Genomic DNA, 18,537 nt, shown 5'->3' with positions numbered 1-18,537 from the left:
GGTGGACGAGCTCACAGTCCACCTGGTGTTAAGTGGTTACCAGAGCCCATAGACATCTACAACGTCAATACCGCCACCCACTTGAGGTGTAAGTTCTAAGGTCTCAGTATAGTTGCAACGGCTGTCCCACCCTTCAAACCGAAACGCATTACTGCTTCACGGCAGAAACAGGCAGGGTGGTGGTACCTACCCGCGCGGACTCACAATAGGTCCTACCACCACAAGAGGTAATAATGTAATTAATACACATTACAATATTTTCTGTGGTCATTGCAAGTTCTAGACATGATTACAGCCCAACAATCCATGGAGTGGTGTTTTGTGTATTAACCAATTAATACAAAGTGAGCTCGGCTCTTTGACCTATCTAGTTCAATAAAAAGAAATAGAGGACCGTGTAGCATCGCGATTCCATCGTTCAACGAAGCTAATAACTTAAGATCGCGTGTACACTTTCTTGATTGTTTTCAATTTCATAATAGTTTAACCACTTGTTTTTATAGTACCGTAGTAGTAGGAGTAATCTATATCTAATATATAAAATTCTCGTGTCACAATGTTCGTTCCCATACTCCTCCGAAACCGCTTGACCGATTCTCATGAAATTTTTTATGCATATTCAGTAAGCCTGAAAATCGGCTACTATCTATTTTTCATACCCCTAAGTGATTAGGGTTGTCCACCCTTACATATTTTTTTTTATTTGGATTTTTTTTTTTGTTGTAATGAGGTATTATGTGGTTGAATGAGGTTTTGTTATTTTTATTATATATTCCCTCATCGTTCACAGCACTACATACCTCTTTCACTCATTTACCACATCTTTACACACTTACAATAAGTTAGTTTTTTTTTCTACACTAGAAATTCCTTAGAAATCTTATTTAAGGCAAAACAATGTTTGCCGGGTCAGCTAGTTAATATTATAAAGCTGAAGAGTTTGTTTTTTTGAACGCGCTAATCTCAGGAACTACTGGTCCGATTTGAAAAATGCTCTCAGTGTCAGATAGCTCATTAATTGAGGAAGGCTATAGGCTATATAATATCACGCTAAGACAAATGCAAGCGGAGCACCGATAAAGATTGTTTCAAAATCGAGGTATTTTTCCCTTTTGAGAGGTTCCGCTGCGTGCGCTGCGTTAACGGTTAAAGTTACGATAAAATAATGTAGAACAAAATTGTTCCCCTTTAAAAGTTTAAAAAAAAAGTCCGCAACAGCTTATGTCTATATTTAAAGGTTGGCTCACTATAACGTTTTTTATGCTAACCAAATTTGTTCTAAAATAAAACATAATTTGTGCAGGTGTTTTTATAAAGATTATATTAATCCCTATTCAAACAAATAAGTTATTCATTACAACATTGAAACACCCAAATAACTTCAAGATAGGCTTTGACAATTATAGTTTTTTCTGGATTTCTCCAGGATCCCATCATCAGATCTTGATGATTATAGGACCATTCAGGAAGTCTACACTATCGCACAAAAAAAAAGAAAAAATAATTATCAGAATCGGTTTAAGCATTCTCGAGAAATCGGTGAACATACATAGATAAAAAATTACGGTCGAATTGATAACTTCCTCTTTTGAAGTCGGTTAAAAAGCGTGATTTTGGTACCTTAAATAGCTCCTTAACATTCTTTATTGTTCCAAAATATTTTCACTTTCTACGTAAATGAAGAGGCGGGTATAATTTAGCGTTATGCCAAAGTAACTTTTCCACGTGGACGAAATCGCGGGAAAAAGCTAGTAGTATTATATATCTAAGTTTGTGCAGGTAAAGTGCTGTTCTTTGGTTTTACGCGCCTCGTACCGAACATAATATAACAAAAAAAAGTGTTTATGAAAGATTACAATACCCTAGAGTTAAAATAAAAAAATGAGTATTTTGCAATGTCTATTGCTATATATTTTATCGTGTCTACACAAAATTCGGCACTATCTTCGTTCTGTTATTATTTATTTAATAGCAGTGGCATTTACCATGTTTTACCAATTACCACACTCAATTCTACCGTTTTTGAAGTCACTGGATATGTCAATTCCAGTATTTGTTCTCTTACGAAATCTTTTCATTTCATTAGCAGCCGAGTGTACCCGATCTAGTGACGTGACTATGCTAATTCATCTGACAATTGCCTGACTGAAATCTGTGATTGGTTCATAACAAAACATGCTCACAACGAGACCTGACCTTCTTCGAATAATCCTTAGGCGTATTTTTCGGTTTGTAACAACGAAGTTCTTCATGTGGCCAATGATCAGAGGCGCTGGAGGGACATTACAAGGAGTAAAATCCTCTCGAAATATGATGGTCACGAGCCTCAGCAGTGAGGAAACATGGCGAGGAGGAAGTAATTTGGTTGGCAACGATCACGTGGTTCTGTAGCCACTTCACAACCGGCTACGCTCATCTGACGTTAATAGCAATAAAAAAACCATCTGTAACAAATCGTTTACGAGTTTTTATAACTCAATTTTACGAACTGCCTCAGCTTCTTACTTTACGAGCTGTAAACCAATTCTGGATAAACGGCACGGCGACGCGGTCCATCGTCCAAACATTGAGGCGGGATTTTTGAGACCGCAACTTTAGTATCTTTTTTTTTTTATAGCTTAGATGGGCGGACGAGCTCACAGCCCACTTGGTGTTAAGTGGTTACTGGAGCCCATAGACATCTAGAATGTAAATGCGCTACCCACCTTGAGATATAAGTTCTAAGATCTCAGTATAGTTAAAACGGCTACCCCACCTTTCAAACCGAAACGCATTACTGCTTTACGGCAGAAATAGGCGGGGTGGTGGTACCTACCCGTGCAGACTCACAAGAGGTCCTACCACCAGTGATAACACTATATACATATCTATACTTAATATTATAAAGCTGAAGAGTTTGAACGTGCTAATCTCAGAAACTACTGGTGCGATTTGGTCCGAATTGGTTCAAGCATTCTCGAGAAATCCGTGAGCATACATAGATACAAAATGGTGGTCGAATTGACAGCCTCCTCTTTTGAAGTCGGTTAAAAAGCTCCTTAACATCCTATTATTCAAAAGTATTTTCACTTTCGACGTAAATGAAGGGGGGGGTAAAATTTAGCGTTATGCCAAAGTAACTATTCCACGCCGACGAAATCGCGGGCAAAAGCTAGTGTATTTATATTCCTGCCGTAAATTTCTTTTCACTGCAATTCTGACACTTCCATCTCGTATCTGAAACTCGATTATGGCCTAAAGATTCACGTCTAGGAAAATGGCCATAACGGGAAATGAGTCTATGCTGGATTTCCACTGTCAGAGAGAGAGGTACCGATTTTTCAAAGGAGCCCAGTCTACTTGACGTTGCAAGATTCGTGCTTTCGCTAAAATGTCAGGAATGTATACAGTAAAAGCTCTTTATTCGCTGGGTAGATGCTCCGTTAATATGCCGCGAATACAGAAACCGTGATAATTTACGTATTTGGGATTATAGAAGATACGTTTTTAGGTGCTAAAATAAAAACCAAGTACATGCATATGTATTGAATGCATATGAATTTAATTTAAGTTTTTGACCATATTGATTATAGAGGACGCGTTTACAGAGGATATTCGGTTGGATACCTGGTTGTATTGGAATCCTTTTTAACAATGTGTATGTACCGATGTACCGATTAGATCCGCGTATATATAAATTGGTACGCATTTTTTTAATCCGCAAATAGTGAAAACGCAAATGAAGGAAGCACGAATAAGGACCTTTTACTGTAGTACTCTAAAGTATAGTGCTTACGATATTTCAAGATCTCGCTTACGATCTCTCTCGAAATCTCGCTTACGATATTTCAAGATAAGCTTGCATATATACAAGTTCCGAACAACAACATTCGAACCGTCGGTCTACCGAGCAATATCACCCGTTCGGTGGAAATCTTCCCTTTGTCGTACAGTAACACGACAAAACCTCCAAAATCGTTGTGGTCTAAGGGATAAGACGTCCGGTGCATTCGTGTTGAGCGATGCACCGATGTTCGAATCCCAAGCGTGTAAAAAAAAAGAAAATATTTGAGAAAAAACAAAAAAAAGGCCCGCTGAGTTTATTTCGCCGGTTCTTCTCAGGACTGTGGCTTTTTTTGGAACCGGTGGTAGAGTTAACATTTGTTATTTATATTTTGACATTTAACAAGTGTGTTATGCTGACATCTAAGTTGAAATAAATGATTTTGAATTTGAATTTGGTACCAATTTTTCTAATGAATTACGTACTCAACAGATGTTCACCATTGACTTCCACGGTGAAGGAATAACATCGTGTAATAAAAATGAAACCCGCAAAATTATAATTTGCATAATTACTGGTGGTAGGACCTCTTGTGAGTCCGCGCGGGTAGGTACCACCACCCTGAACCTATTTCTGCCGTGAAGCAGTAATGCGTTTCGGTTTGAAGGGTGGGGCAGCCGTTGTAACTATACTGAGAGCTTAGAACTTATATCTCAAGGTCGGTGGCGCATTTATGTCGTAGATGTCTATGGGCTCCGGTAACCACTTAACACCAGGTGGGCTGTGAGCTCGTCCACCCATCTAAAGTACAGTAACATAGTGCACCAATAATAAAAAAAGGAAAACCTTGAATCAGTGTGCTGTTCCGCAAAGCGCTTATTTTAATGAAACTGTCTCTTCCAGGTGAAAATGGCGTCGATAGAGCAAACCCCGACGGTGGCTACGACCCCGTACATGGAGAGCGTCACTGACCCGACACTGGCAGCAGCCGCCGCCGCGAAGAAACAGGCTCGGGGCAGAGGAAAAGCGCAGCCAGAAAAACCTAAGAGGAGCTTGATGTGCCTCACTCTGGACAACCCTTTACGGAAACTATGTTATAGCATCGTTGAGTGGAAGTATCCTTTTCAACGACAAGCTCAAAGATTTTCATGATTTTAGCTTAATTAGGCAGGTGGTATTGGAAGCACGCACGTGTAGATAGCGCTTCTGCATAATTCTGGTACGAAGCTGTCAGAGTTGAAGGCTCTGATCGAAAATGCAACTGATAAGTTAAACTAATTACTCAAAGGTCCCATTCACGTCATGTGCTATTCACTGCTATTCTTATGTACGGAATAAACAAGGTTTATTTTTCATTGCTTAGACAAATAAACGAGTGGTTACCGGAGCCCATAGACATCAACCACGTAAATAATAAGGTCATCCATCGTGTGACACGAGTTCTAAGTCTCAGTTCCACAGTGCAATCCTTGCTCCGGTTTTAAAATTGCATTGCGTTACAGCTTCGTGACAGATAAAGGCGTGGTGGTTGGTACTTACCCGTGTGTGCTCACAAAGCCCTCTACTTCCAGTACCACCAGATGTTACTGGCTGATGAATATATATTTTTTTTTTTATTGCCTGTGTAGATAGACGAGCATACGGCCCACCTGATGGTGAGTGGTTACCGTCGCTCATGGACGTCAGCAATGCCAGGAGCAGAGCCAAGCCACTGCCTACCCGCCTACCATTTAATACTCTCCACAGGCCTCGTTTGAAGAAGGACATGTCATATTATGATTATAAGACTACCAGGATGGACCGACGACCTATTGAGGTTCGCGTGGATCCGCTAGATGCCAACAACGCAGGACCGATCTTTGTGGCGAGGCTTGGGGGAAGCCTATGTCCAGCAGTGGAAGTCTGTGGGCTGATAAAATAGAATAGAGATTATCAAAAATCAAGCAATGAAAATCATGCAATTATACCCGAAAACCAATCACCGCACCGGTCGTTAGACTTTCGTGTTTTCTTTGTCATAAATACAAAAATAGTTTCTGTACACAATGTTCCGAGTCGCGTCTGGTTTGACTCAATGCTGTTAAAATTATCCGCTTGACGCGTCCCAGAGGCGAGTGTTTTTATATAGTTTCGATTTAAATAGTCCGGGCTTGGGTAGGCTTGTCCTATAGCAGAATTAGAGTGTCGATCTTGCGCTTGCGACCTAGTTCTGTGTACGACTTTTTTCCTGGGCTTTTTCAAAAGACCGAGATTAGAAATGAGCTCTTTTATAAAAGAACATAGTTATCCCCTAAAGGTCTCTTTTCAAGGGCCTCTCCATGGTCCAATGTAGCTTTATGGATGAAGATAAATTTGAAAATAAGATAATGATGGATATACTTCGGACACAGTGGTTATTCTAAAAGATTTATTGACTGCACTTGACAGCAGTAAATAGGTATAAGAAATCATAGAATAATTCGATGCTAAGTGCCTATCGGATTCTATGGATTTTACAAGGTGAATGTCACCACCCACCTTGAGATGTGAGATTAAAGTCTCAATTTTATTGAATAATGGTTGTCGCAATCATGGCTTGCTAGCAAGTATGGTTGCGGCTAAAATAGGCCGGATCGCCGCGTCCGTGTTCACAATGCATCCTACTATGAGTACTATGAAGATTCGTTGGTGTGGTTTCCCTCAATACGTACATAAAACTGCTTACGTAGTCAGTTAGATCTCGTGCCGGGCGCTTTTTTTGTTTCTCGTGTATGCTGTGTCGTGTTGTGTAATCAAATAAACAAAGAAGTGGTTAGATTGGATTCGAAATTTATTTGTAAACACGTGGTTTAGGTATGGCGGAGTTGATTGAACCACATCCTCAGGTTAGAGTCCCGTGAGCTCACATACTCGGTCGGTGACACTGGCACAGCCCTCTAAAGGTACCTTTTTTTTTCTACCTCTGCTGATAGCCTTGAAAGACTATTTCAGCTTCGCCCTAACATGTAGGTGATCCGGAGTGATGCTAACACTGGCCCTAGCAAGAGCAGTACTTCTCAGAATCTACCACCGGATCGGAAACGCGACCCACTGAGAAGATCCGGCGAGAAACTCAGTGGGCTGTGTCTGTGAGTTAATTCGCTCGTCAAGCCCTTCGTCGCAAGCGACGGGTTCGACGATGATGGTGACCGGTGCTTGTGGTACCTAAAAGCACCGTTAATGGATCTGGAGTATCCGTAATGATGTGTTCATCTTAGGTAGAAAAAAAATACGATTTATACATTCAGGGGCTATGTATAGTTAATGTGAAGCCATACCATTTCTTTGGTTTTCCCTTGGCCTTTAAACACTACAACACAGTTTTCGACCGTATTTCGGAAAGTTTGGGTCTCCATTCACATTGTCAGGGCTCCAGTAATCATTTAACATTACCGAATTTATTTATAAAGCTTAGTAAAAAGAAGACGTTGAGAAAATTCAAAGAAAATTAGATTTATTTTGTGTACTAAGAATTATTTCCTTGACTGAATTTTATAGACCATTTGAATACATGATCTTGACCACGATCTTCGCAAATTGCATCGCCTTAGCGGTATTCACACCGTACCCGTTCGGAGATACGAACAACACAAATCAAATACTGGTAAGTAATTTCGGAGGATCTAACTGGTGTTATGACGTCTTGGGAGCACGCACGGGTATTTACCATCCTGCCTATTACTGCTGTGGAGCAGTAATGCTTGATTGAAGAATCGGGCAGCCGTGACGGAACTTGAGACTTCAAACTCATTACTCAAGCGTCGTGAGCTAGTTCATCCATTGTAGCAATTTAAAAAGTCTGTGGTCTTAATGCCGCGTGTCTTTTTATCGGGTGATACTAGGCAAGATGCAAGGAATAGGATTTGTTTGAGATGATCCCTTCATCTGCATTTTACCATTCCACCTCCTGCCACCGGACTAGAGTTCATCCATAGTTTGTTTGCAGAGAACTTTTTTGCCACAAAGCATTTGACTCTGGAATGAACAGACTTTGGAATGGTGACTCAGAAATTCCTCAGCAATAGATAGCAGCTTGGCTATGCTCCTGGCATGAGTCCATGGGTATTGGTGACTGCTTACCGTATGCTCGTCTGCTAAGGCATAAAAAAGATGAAACTAAATTTTTTTTTGCCCAAATAACTGTTGCATGAATACTTTGCGACAGAAACGAACAGATTGGCGTCACTTATCGGCTTATAGTTCAAGGTTGTCCAAATCTTTGCTTTATACTTCATTAAGAAACATAAACAGAATATGCTCTGTATCTGTGGACATTGCAATAAATTGGATGTCTGCCAAAACTCTTTAAGCACGGCTGTTTATCTTGCTCACCGATTCTCCCAAGAAATAACTGTTATGTCAATCCTAATTATTTTATATTTAATAAATATTATGAACTGACATTACAGATATCTTCGTAATGACATCAAATCCTGATAGATTTGGGCACTATCTCACCTATTTTTGTCGTCAAACAAGCACCGGTCTTTCATGCATTTCAGTTTGTGGAACAGTGATAAGATTTCAACCCCCTGGTTTAAACCTTGGTTCTTACGTAAAACCACTTTTTAATCTCCATCATCTTCAAGGCTTCATCTGGATTACTCTTGAATACCACAAAACAGTAGGAATGGAGAACTATCTAGCCAGATCTGTAAAAATTTGTATTTTCGCAGTCTTCGTTAAAGACTCGACTTTTTTTTATTGCTTAGATGGGTGGACGAGCTCACAGCCCACCCGGTGTGAAGTGGTTACTGGAGCCCATAGACATCTACAACGTAAATGCGCCACTCACCTTGAGATACAAGTTCTAAGGTAATAGTTACAACGGCTACCCCACCCTTCAAACCGAAACGCATTACTGCTTCACGGCAGAAATAGGCGGGGTGGTGGTACCTACCCGCTCAGGACTCACCTACCGCCAGTAATTACGCAAATTATAATTTTGCGGGTTTGATTTTTATCACACGACGCTATGCGTATTTCATTAGAAAAATTTGTACCCGCCTGCGGGATTCGAACACCGTTGCATCGCTAGATACGAATGCACCGGACGTCTTATCCTTTAGGCTACGACGACTATCAGCTAACTAATTTAGTAGTAGCTGGTCTCTGATGCAATATCCTCTATTAGTTCATTTTTCAGTCAAATATTTGGCCTTTCTTTAATGACGCCTTGGAATTTCAGGAAAAAGTGGAATGGGTTTTCATGGTGATATTCACCGGGGAGTGCATCATCAAGATCATAGCGTACGGCTTCTTTTTTCATCCAGGAGCCTATCTTCGGAATACTTGGAACAGTCTAGATTTTACTATAGTCACAATCGGGTAAGGGTTTTTAAGGGCTATTTTATCTAGCATTGAAATGATACTGTTGAAAAATTTAAAAATTGACTGTGGTGGGCAAGGTAGAAGGGAAAAGACCCGCCGGTGGGCCACCAAACCGTTGGTCGGATCAGATAACTGCGTTCACTGGACTCTCTGTTGCGACCGCCCTGAGAGAAGCCGAAAACCGAAGGAAATGGAAGCTGATGGTACAAAGAGCCACGAAGGGCTTTCAGGGACATGACCTTGCGAAGTATGCGAAGTATGAAGTATGCGACTAAGAAGAAGAAGAAATGATAGTGAAAAGTTCGAATAGACCTGATTCGAAAAGATTACATAACTGCATTTGCTTAATTCAGACTAAGTTTTGCATTACTTTATCTTTTCTTATCTTTATCTTGCGTTAACTTTCGTGGTTATATACATTATAAATGATCCTGTTGTTTTCACAAACATCCTAACTGCAGTCATAGTATACCCGTAATAATAGCGCCGAAAAACCGAAAACTCAAACTATTATAAAAATCGTGATAAGAGCCTGTTAAGTAATAGTACATTATTTATAAGTATAGTCATCTTGGGTACTTGAGATAAGTCGAGGACCAGTAACCGTACTCGTCGAACTCGACAAAGAGGTCGACGTGCAGCCTAACCCATGCATCAGCCCGCTGAGTTTCTCGCCGGATCTTCTCAGCGGGTCGCGAATCCGATCCGGTAGTAGATTCATTCGCGAAGCAATTGCTCTTGAGTTGTTAGGTCTCCTTCGGAGGCGCTCGGGCAACTGTTAGCAAATCCCACCCCTCCTGGCTGAGCCTTTGCTCACCCACCTGTCCTGGTGAAACTGGAAAGGCCTTCGGGCCACCAGTAATCTCTCAATCATAAAAAAAAAATCGAGGATGCGGTATACAGATATAATCTATCAATGAAATCAATTCTTATAGGCTATGAATTAAAAAAAAACTTCTGTTCACTCTTGGGGAGGATAAGGAAACCAACACGACATTGTTTGCTGCATTGTTTAGGATTTAAACCTTCATTGTCTAAGAGTCATTGAAAAACAAATTTTATCTAAAAGTACATAAGAACCGATTTCTTTTACAGTATTGCGAGTATGATACAACAGTACCTTTCGATAGATTTGTTCGACGTGAAAGCACTGAGAGCTTTCAGGGTACTGAGGCCGTTACGACTCGTTTCCGGAGTACCTAGTAAGTTTTATCTGCATATTGCATATTTAGAAATAATTTGGGATATATTTTGTGCTCTGTCTATTTATAATGGGTTTTACTCAAGATTGGATTCACTCAAGGTCCTCTTGATGATTAGTGGGTTGGGCTTATAGACATCTTAATATTTCAAATTATTCAAGTACCTCGGTCACTGGGTAACAGAGGATGGTACGGATGATTGTGATATAGATAGGGAGCGTAGGGCGTTGATAGTAAGATGCAATATGCTGGCCCGCAGATTTACTGGTTGCGATAGCTATTTTTTTTTATTTATTTAATTTACTTCAGATTTTACATCCATATTACACGTCTTAATTACATTGCATTAACATTTCATTTATACTAAAATTAAATAAAAATAATAACTAATCTCGGACTAAAACAAAAACAATAATAATAATAATAAAAACAAAAAATCAAATAATAATAATAAAACAAAAACTCTAAATTAACATGAAAACTACCTTAACCTAAAGGCTGGTTTGGATCCAGAGTGCTCAAAATGCACACGTGTCCAGTGTTGCATTATTGGGCAGTCCAGATCCATCCGTGAGGCGAACAGCCGTAGGTAGCGGTTGCGACTGACCCGCACACGGCGAATTAGGGAAGCAATTCGCTTACGAATGATTGCTGCGAAGCTATCTATTCGCGCATCCGCAAACATCCCCGACGCACCGCAGTGACGCGGCAGCCACATCAGCGCTCTGAAAGCGTTATTATACTGGACACGCAGGGTGCTGTAAGATTTCTTGGTATACTTAACCCATAGGCTGCACGTGTAGAAAGACTGGCAGTATGCTCTAAAAAGAGTAGCTTTCACCTCTGCAGTACACCGCGCGAACCTACGGGCCAGCATATTACCCCTGATTGACAACGCCCTGCGCTCCCTGTCCATGTCTATATCGTCTGCAAGCGTCTCAGTGACCCAGTGACCCAGATACTTGAATTGTGATACTTGTTTAAGGACACTGCCGTTGAGTATGACTGATGGGACAGTTTCGTAGGTTTTTCTGCCTGATTTAAATACCATCAGTTCGCTTTTAACGGCATTATATCTGAGCCCATGTTCCTCCGCATAACACTCGCATATCCTAATCAGCTTTCTGAGAGCCCTGATCGATGGGCTCAGCAACACCATGTCGTCTGCATAACTGATATTATTAACACACACATGTCAAACTTACAATTTTTAAAGCTTATTGCCAGAATTTTTACGCCAGTAGTCTGTGGACCACATTCACGCGGAGAGCTTACAATGCCCTACGTGTCCAATATAATAATGCGTTTAGGATGATGTTGTCACTGCCGCGCTTTTGTAGTGCATCCACAATGTTTGCGACATCTCGCACCGATGACTTCTTTGCAATAATGCGGAAGAGAAGTGCATCGTTATTGCGTCGAGTTCGTGACAGTGGCAACAGTCTTTTGAGAATCGTATCGAGCAAGATCGAGGGACTGCTGATCAATAGCCTTTGCAGTAGGCACTTGGAAGGCGAAAAAAAAAAAAAAATTGTATATAATGTATATAATGATAATTATGTGTTAGATTTTTTTTTAAAGTTACTAACATAGATTATAAGTAATTATTACTAACAAAACGTTATGGTTTAAAAAAAAAAAAAACTGAAATAAAGTGTTAATAATAATAATAATATGTATATAGTTTCCCGTCTGGCATGGTATGAAGCCTCAATCTATGTATGTATTTTAATAACCCGTCCTACCCTATGCAAACCGGGCTTCTGTTTATTTCGCGACAGAAATGTGTTGTACATGGCTTAGACTTTTGGGTCTGATCTTGGACCTAATCACATCAGGGGATCTCTTGGTTCGTCTCCTAAATCAAGAGCAATTAAAAATGCCAAAAAAACGGAGAGGCGTAGCCATCACAGAGGCGTGGTGGTAGGACCTCTGTGAGTCCGCGCGAGTAGGTACCACCACCCCGCCTATTTCTGCCGTGAAGCAGTAATGCGTTACGGTTTGAAGGGTGGGGCAGCCGTTGTAACTATACTTGAGACTTTAGAACTTATCTCAAGGTGGGTGGCGCATTTACGTTGTAGATGTCTATGGGCTCCAGTAACCACTTAACACCAGGGGGGCTATGAGCTCGTCCACCCATCTAAGCAATAAAAAAAAGGCGTAAACCTTGTAAGTACTAAACGTACTTTTACTGATTTCAGGTCTTCAAATTGTTCTGAACTCCATCCTGAAAGCCATGGTGCCGCTCTTTCACATAGCCTTCCTAGTGCTGTTCGTGATCATCATCTATGCCATCATAGGCTTGGAGCTGTTCTCAGGAGTGCTCCATGAAACTTGCTTCAACAATGAAACAGGTATGTTAGAAGGAGTGCCAATGAAAGTGGAAGGCTGTGTAGTGTAGGCCTAGAATCATCACATCACAAAACATCACAATGCATCACTCAGTCTTTACGCGAGGATGTCAAGGCAAGGTCTCAATACTAATGACACTGTCCTGTGTCTTTTCCGATTAAAGCAGTGGGACATCAAGGGCCAATGAATCTATGGTCAATTTAAATAAATAATATTCGATTACTTCTAGGTGAGACAATGGCGAACCCTGCGCCTTGTAGTAGCACTCCAGGCGATGGTATGAAGTGCAAAGACAATATGACTTGCAAGGGTTATTGGGATGGACCAAATGATGGGATCACCAATTTTGACAACATCGGATACGCCATGTTGACTGTCTTCCAATGTATCACGCTTGAAGGCTGGACAGATATTATGTATGCGGTGAGTTGAGGTTTCTTTTTTATCTTTTTTTTATTGCTTAGATGGTTGGACGAGCTCATAGCACACCCGGTGTTAAGTGGTTACTGGAGCCCATAGACATCTACAACTTAAATGCGCCACCCACCTTGATATATAAGTTCTAAGGTCCCAGTATAGTTACAACGGCTGCCCCACTCTTCAAACCGAAACGCATTACTGCTTCACGGCAGAAATAGGCAGGGTGGTGGTACCTACCCGCGCGGACTCACAAGAGGTCCTATCACCAGTAATAATGAGATATCTTTTTATGAGATAAGTCGAACGAAAGTGGTTTTCGTCACTGATGCACTCTGGGAAAACCTGGCGCGCCGCTCTATTCAGTGGCTATCACTTAATCATTTAACATACTTTTCAAATCTCGAACTAATTTTTTTACGTACCTATTCGCTAGTAGCCTACGGTGTTATTCCAGCTACGTCCGGACGAGTAAATGAGCTCAAGGGCTCAACCAGAGAGAATCTGCCAATACTAGCCTTAACAAGAGCAGTGCTTGGCAGACACTACCACCGGGTCAGAATCGCGACCAACTGAGATGGAATCTCGAACGTTTTGCGTAATGCCTGGTGGTAGGGGGTATTGTAGGCTCACGAGGGCTCCGTCATCCTACCTACGTCATGAAGTCGTCGTGGCCTAACGGATAAGACGTCCGGTGCATTCGTGTTGAAGCGATGCACCAGTGTTCCCGCAGGCGGGTACCAATTTTTCTAATGAAATACGTACTCAACAAATGTTCACGATTGATTTCCACGGTGAAGGAATAACATCGTGTAATAAAAATGAAACCCGCAAAATTATAATTTGCGTAATTACTGGTGGTAGGACCTCTTGTGAGTCCGCACGGGTAGGTACCACCACCCTGCCTATTTCTGCCGTGAAGCAGTAATGCGTTTCGGTTTGAAGGGTGGGGCAGCCGTTGTAACTATAATTGAGACCTTAGAACTTATATCTCAAGGTGGGTGGCACATTTACGTTGTAGATATCTATAGGCTCCAGTAACCATTTAACACCAGGTGGGCTGTGAGCTCGTCCACTCATCTAAGCAATAAAAAAATAAAAATAAAACCTGTACACTTCACGAGCAGGACAGTCATGCAATTAACGCAAGCATATCATTTTGTTTTCGAACGAAATATGTGCATGCTTTATACCAGTTCACAAATGACTTTTACGATAAAGGGAATAAACGATATCACTTACTTCACTCAGGTTAAAACCTGATTTGAAGTGGCAGCCGAACTATAAATTTATAATTCTAATAGTAATATCTAATCAAATTCAAATTGAAGAAAGCTTTAAGACCAGTTTTGTTCCTTCACTAGGTGGCCAACGTCAAAGGCAAAACGTGGGTTTGGATCTACTTCGTGACTTTGGTGATCTTCGGGAACTTCTTCGTCATGAATCTGATCCTGGGTGTATTGTCAGGGTATGGTATATAAGGTCTCCTCTATTACGTTATAACTTCTTGACAGAGCGGATGTGGTCTATCACCGTCGTAGACTATTTATTAATCTGTGATCGTAGTATATACAAGTAGACCCATACCTTCCATTTTTTTACCATCTTGTTATATTTTTTATAGTCTTTAATCAAGCTCTCCTTGATTCGTGCTATAATTAAATAGATTTAGTACATTCCGGCGCGGAATTATAACATGTCTTCTATTGCCTATCTCAGAAAAAATATAATGCATTTTACTAAAAAAAATATATCCTGTTATGATTGAATATATTCTCAAATTTCTAAATCCGTTGTTTCTTACAAGAAAGTCGATTGATTTACCGGCCGAACTTTCATCTCTATCTCTGTCGGATACGTTAAATTGTATCGAGACAAACATCTAGATGGTAGACGTATATAAACGTTTAAGTTATAATACAAGATTCCACTATAAGTTTTATTGAAAGATGTGACGTCATAATTATGTTCCGATATCTATTTTCAGCGAGTTTTCCAAAGAAAGAGAGAAAGCGAAGAGCCGTGGCGATTTCCAGAAGTCACGCGAAAGGCAACAGCTGGAAGAAGACATGAAGGGGTATCTGAATTGGATCACAGTTGCGGAAGAGCTGGACTTGGAGAATGAACAGACGCAGAATGAGGATGATCAGGACGCCCAAGGTATTTTACAGCTGTCTTTGCTACTGGCTTGTTATTATTTTAACCTCACGCACGCCGTTTTATTGTCTAAATTTATGGTAGCCTAGAAAGCAGAATAAGAATAAACCATTATTATACAAACTGCTCCAAAACCATTTTAAGAACGCATCTTTATCTTCTTGGCTCTGTTTACATACTGATTATGTATGGTCACTTGACGGTCTGTGGTTACCATCGTTCATCGACGTCTGCAATGGCAAACCACTGCCAACTGCCAATAAAATTAGCTTAAGGGGAAGACCTTTATTTATTCTAAAAAAAATTCGGTTTAGGTTTTAAGACTCACATGGTTAAGAAAAAGTATAAATCATAGTCGATAAATATTTTGTTGATGTCCACAAGCGACGAAGACATTCAGATGCTGGACTCCCTTAATGATAAGAAAAAACGTTATCTGATAAGAGAAGCAACCACCGTGTCGTAGTAGTTATCATAAGAGATTCAGCAAATGCCTAAATAGCGCTAAAGATATTTGTAAGGTAAATTTGCAAACAGTGATATTCAGACCGAGAGGAAGAGGTAGACCTAAGAAGAAATGGATGGATTGTGTGAAAGACGATATGGGTAGGAGGGGAGTGAGCGAAGAAATGGTATATGATAGAAGAGTATGGAAGGAGAAAACATGTTGCGCCGACCCCAGGTGACTGGGAGAAGGGCAGGATAATGATGATGATGATGAGTGATATTCAGACTGTCTTTGGTGCAATGAATTGTGAATCTAAACCATTCTCGAACATAAAACGCACAAAAAAAGTCATCAAAATCAGTCGAGTAGATTAGGAGGAGTTCAGTGACACACATACAGAAGAATTGTTTAAATGAAGATAGATATCATACTAAAACAGAATGCCCTTTTTTTCCTACCTAAGTTGATAGCCTTGAGAGGCTATTTCAGCGTAACTTTAACTACTAGGTGAGCTCACGGGGCTTAAACCAGAGTGATGCTAACACTGACCCTAGCAAGAGCAGTGCTACGCAGAATCTACCACCAGATCGGAAATGCGACCCACTGAGAAGATCCGGTGAGAAACTGAGTGGGCTGTGTCTGTGGGTTAATTTGCTCGTCGAGTCCTTCGTCGCAAGCGACGGGTTCGACGAGGACGGTGACCGGTGCTTGTGGTACCTAAAAGTACCGTTAATGGATCGGGAAAATCCATAATGACGTGTTTGTGGGCGACGTCGACAGAATGCCCACTGAACGTTAATGAACTGGCTCATAATTATGTAATATTAATAATGTTACAGGCAAGAAAGATAGAAAGAGCAATGAAGAATCACAGAATAATTTGAACGTGAACGGGGATCAAGTACAAACATCAAGATCCTATAGATTCGATAAGGTATGTACAAGCCTATATCTTTTCATATCACTGGTGTATATGTATATAAGTGGTTTCATTACATAACTTTGTTGAACGGGCTTACTGTCCAGGTGTCAACTGCCAGTACTAGTGGTAGGGCGTCTTATGTGTCCGCACAGGAAGGTATCAGTGCCCTACCTATTTGAAGCAGTAATGCGTTTCGGCTTGAAGAGCAGCCGTTGTACTGTAAAACTGAGACCTTAGAATTGATGTCTCAAGATGGGTGGCGGCATTTACGTTGTAGATGTCTATGGCCTCCAGTAACCACTTAACACCAGGTGGGCTGTGAGGTCGTCCACCCATCTTAGCAATAAAAAAAAAGCATAATAAAGCTCAGCAATAAAAAAAAACATATATAGAACCTACGAATAAATAATAAGTCAGAACTAGAGGTGATGGAAATCGTGGTAGTAGGGATGGCACTAGAGGGTTGAGGGGTATGGTCGGGGATCCCAGGAAAAGACGATGCGACGTTTTGCTTCTGTCGTATCGGTGATTTTCTTTTGTCTAAAGCTGGTCCCGTGATTTGTTTCAGGTCAATCGTCGATTACGAAGAGCCTGCAGAATAGCCGTGAAGACACAGACTTTCTATTGGGCAATCATCATATTGGTATTCCTCAATACGCTGGTGCTAGCTACTGAACATTACAAGTAAGTATCACTGGTCTAATAGCATTTTTCGACGAAATATAAATTTTCAGTACCGGAAACGACATAGCCAAGATTTTCCATCAGGCTCGTGATGTAGCTCAGTGGACTAACTCTCTCAATGCTTAGAGCTTGTTAAAATGCAAGTTTATGATCAAATTGCGCAACTTGTCTAAGCTACAATTAGTGGCAGTTACGCTAAAATCACAATAATTGCACAGAAATAATTGCGGTTAGTGTAACATGAAACATCATTGTACACAGAGGACATTGAAGGGAATTGAAGCTCTGTTTACTTTTCGTAACATAATCTTGCCAATTCTTGCTCAGAGAACCGTTACACAATCCTTTGATGACTTCGAGACTTCAATGTTATGTTCCAAAACAGATAGCGGTATTCATATCTATGGGATTTTGTAACCACTTGAAACTGGCCGACGTGATTTCGTCAATGGATCTATTATAGTAATGTAAACTCACCTGTCTCTTTCTTTTCCAGTCAACCTCGATGGCTTGATTATTTCCAGAACTACGCCAACTACTTTTTCGTTGTTCTGTTTACTCTTGAGATGATGCTGAAGATGTACGCGTTAGGATTTCAGGTAACACAATATATAATGGTAAAGTTTTAGTGGTACAATTCTGTTGGTACATCTTGCATTAGACTTCCATTCCAGATTTCAGGCTCCTTCGCTAATTGTGTTTGTGAAAATACTCTTTTCCATCTTCTTTGTTTTCAGACTTTGCCAATCGCTCGTAAAACTTTCACAGCTGGTTTTCTTCTTTATTACGTCAATATGGATAATATTGATGAAAAATGGCTTCTTTTCCAATTGAATCTAGTGGGTACTGGAACCAATGTAGAGATATATTTAAAAACCCCCTTTAAGACATGAGAATAAAGTGTCAATTACATTGTTACAACAGTTAGCTCTGTAGGGACCATAAATGTCCCCATAGCAACTAACAATTACATGTATGTATTAGCGGTAATTATATTGCAATGATGCTACGTCAGTCTCGGAATTGTCGGGCTGTCGATAGCACGTTAGGTTGTAATCCCAATATACATTAGTCACTTAACTGAACACGTGTCTTATTAATCCTTGCCCGATATAGAGATCCAACACCTCCTATTGCCTCTTAAATCGGAATGTGTGTTTGATTAGCGATAAAAAAGGCAAGGTACAGAACCGTGTACGCTTGCAATATTCACTTATAGATAAAGAGAGATATAATATAGAAA

At 40.5% G+C, this 18,537-nt stretch overlaps 1 protein-coding gene across 6 annotated transcripts in view; it reads left to right on the top strand.

Moving 5' to 3' along the window:
* LOC114239650 (muscle calcium channel subunit alpha-1) overlaps positions 1-18,537 on the top strand; it is a 70,097-nt gene that overhangs the window by 19,844 nt on the left and 31,716 nt on the right. For all 6 annotated transcript variants that reach the window (XR_016325716.1, XM_028169955.2, XM_089739914.1 and 3 more), the window contains exons 2-12: positions 4,667-4,878; positions 7,280-7,385; positions 8,970-9,109; positions 10,208-10,314; positions 12,516-12,668; positions 12,896-13,089; positions 14,448-14,551; positions 15,071-15,243; positions 16,528-16,622; positions 17,179-17,294; positions 17,791-17,893. Coding sequence is in view for 5 of the 6 variants with exons in the window: in XM_028169955.2 (XP_028025756.2) it covers positions 4,673-4,878; positions 7,280-7,385; positions 8,970-9,109; positions 10,208-10,314; positions 12,516-12,668; positions 12,896-13,089; positions 14,448-14,551; positions 15,071-15,243; positions 16,528-16,622; positions 17,179-17,294; positions 17,791-17,893 (1,497 nt within the window). In the remaining variant the exon portion in view is untranslated. The remainder of the gene's footprint in view (positions 1-4,666; positions 4,879-7,279; positions 7,386-8,969; positions 9,110-10,207; positions 10,315-12,515; positions 12,669-12,895; positions 13,090-14,447; positions 14,552-15,070; positions 15,244-16,527; positions 16,623-17,178; positions 17,295-17,790; positions 17,894-18,537) is intronic.

The sequence above is a fragment of the Bombyx mandarina genome, chromosome A1 (assembly GCF_030267445.1).
Source record: "Bombyx mandarina strain Sakado chromosome A1, ASM3026744v2".
NCBI classification, from domain to species: Eukaryota; Metazoa; Arthropoda; class Insecta; order Lepidoptera; family Bombycidae; genus Bombyx; species Bombyx mandarina.
Note: the sequence above shows the minus strand (reverse complement) of the source record. Positions and strands in the feature narration are given on the sequence as shown.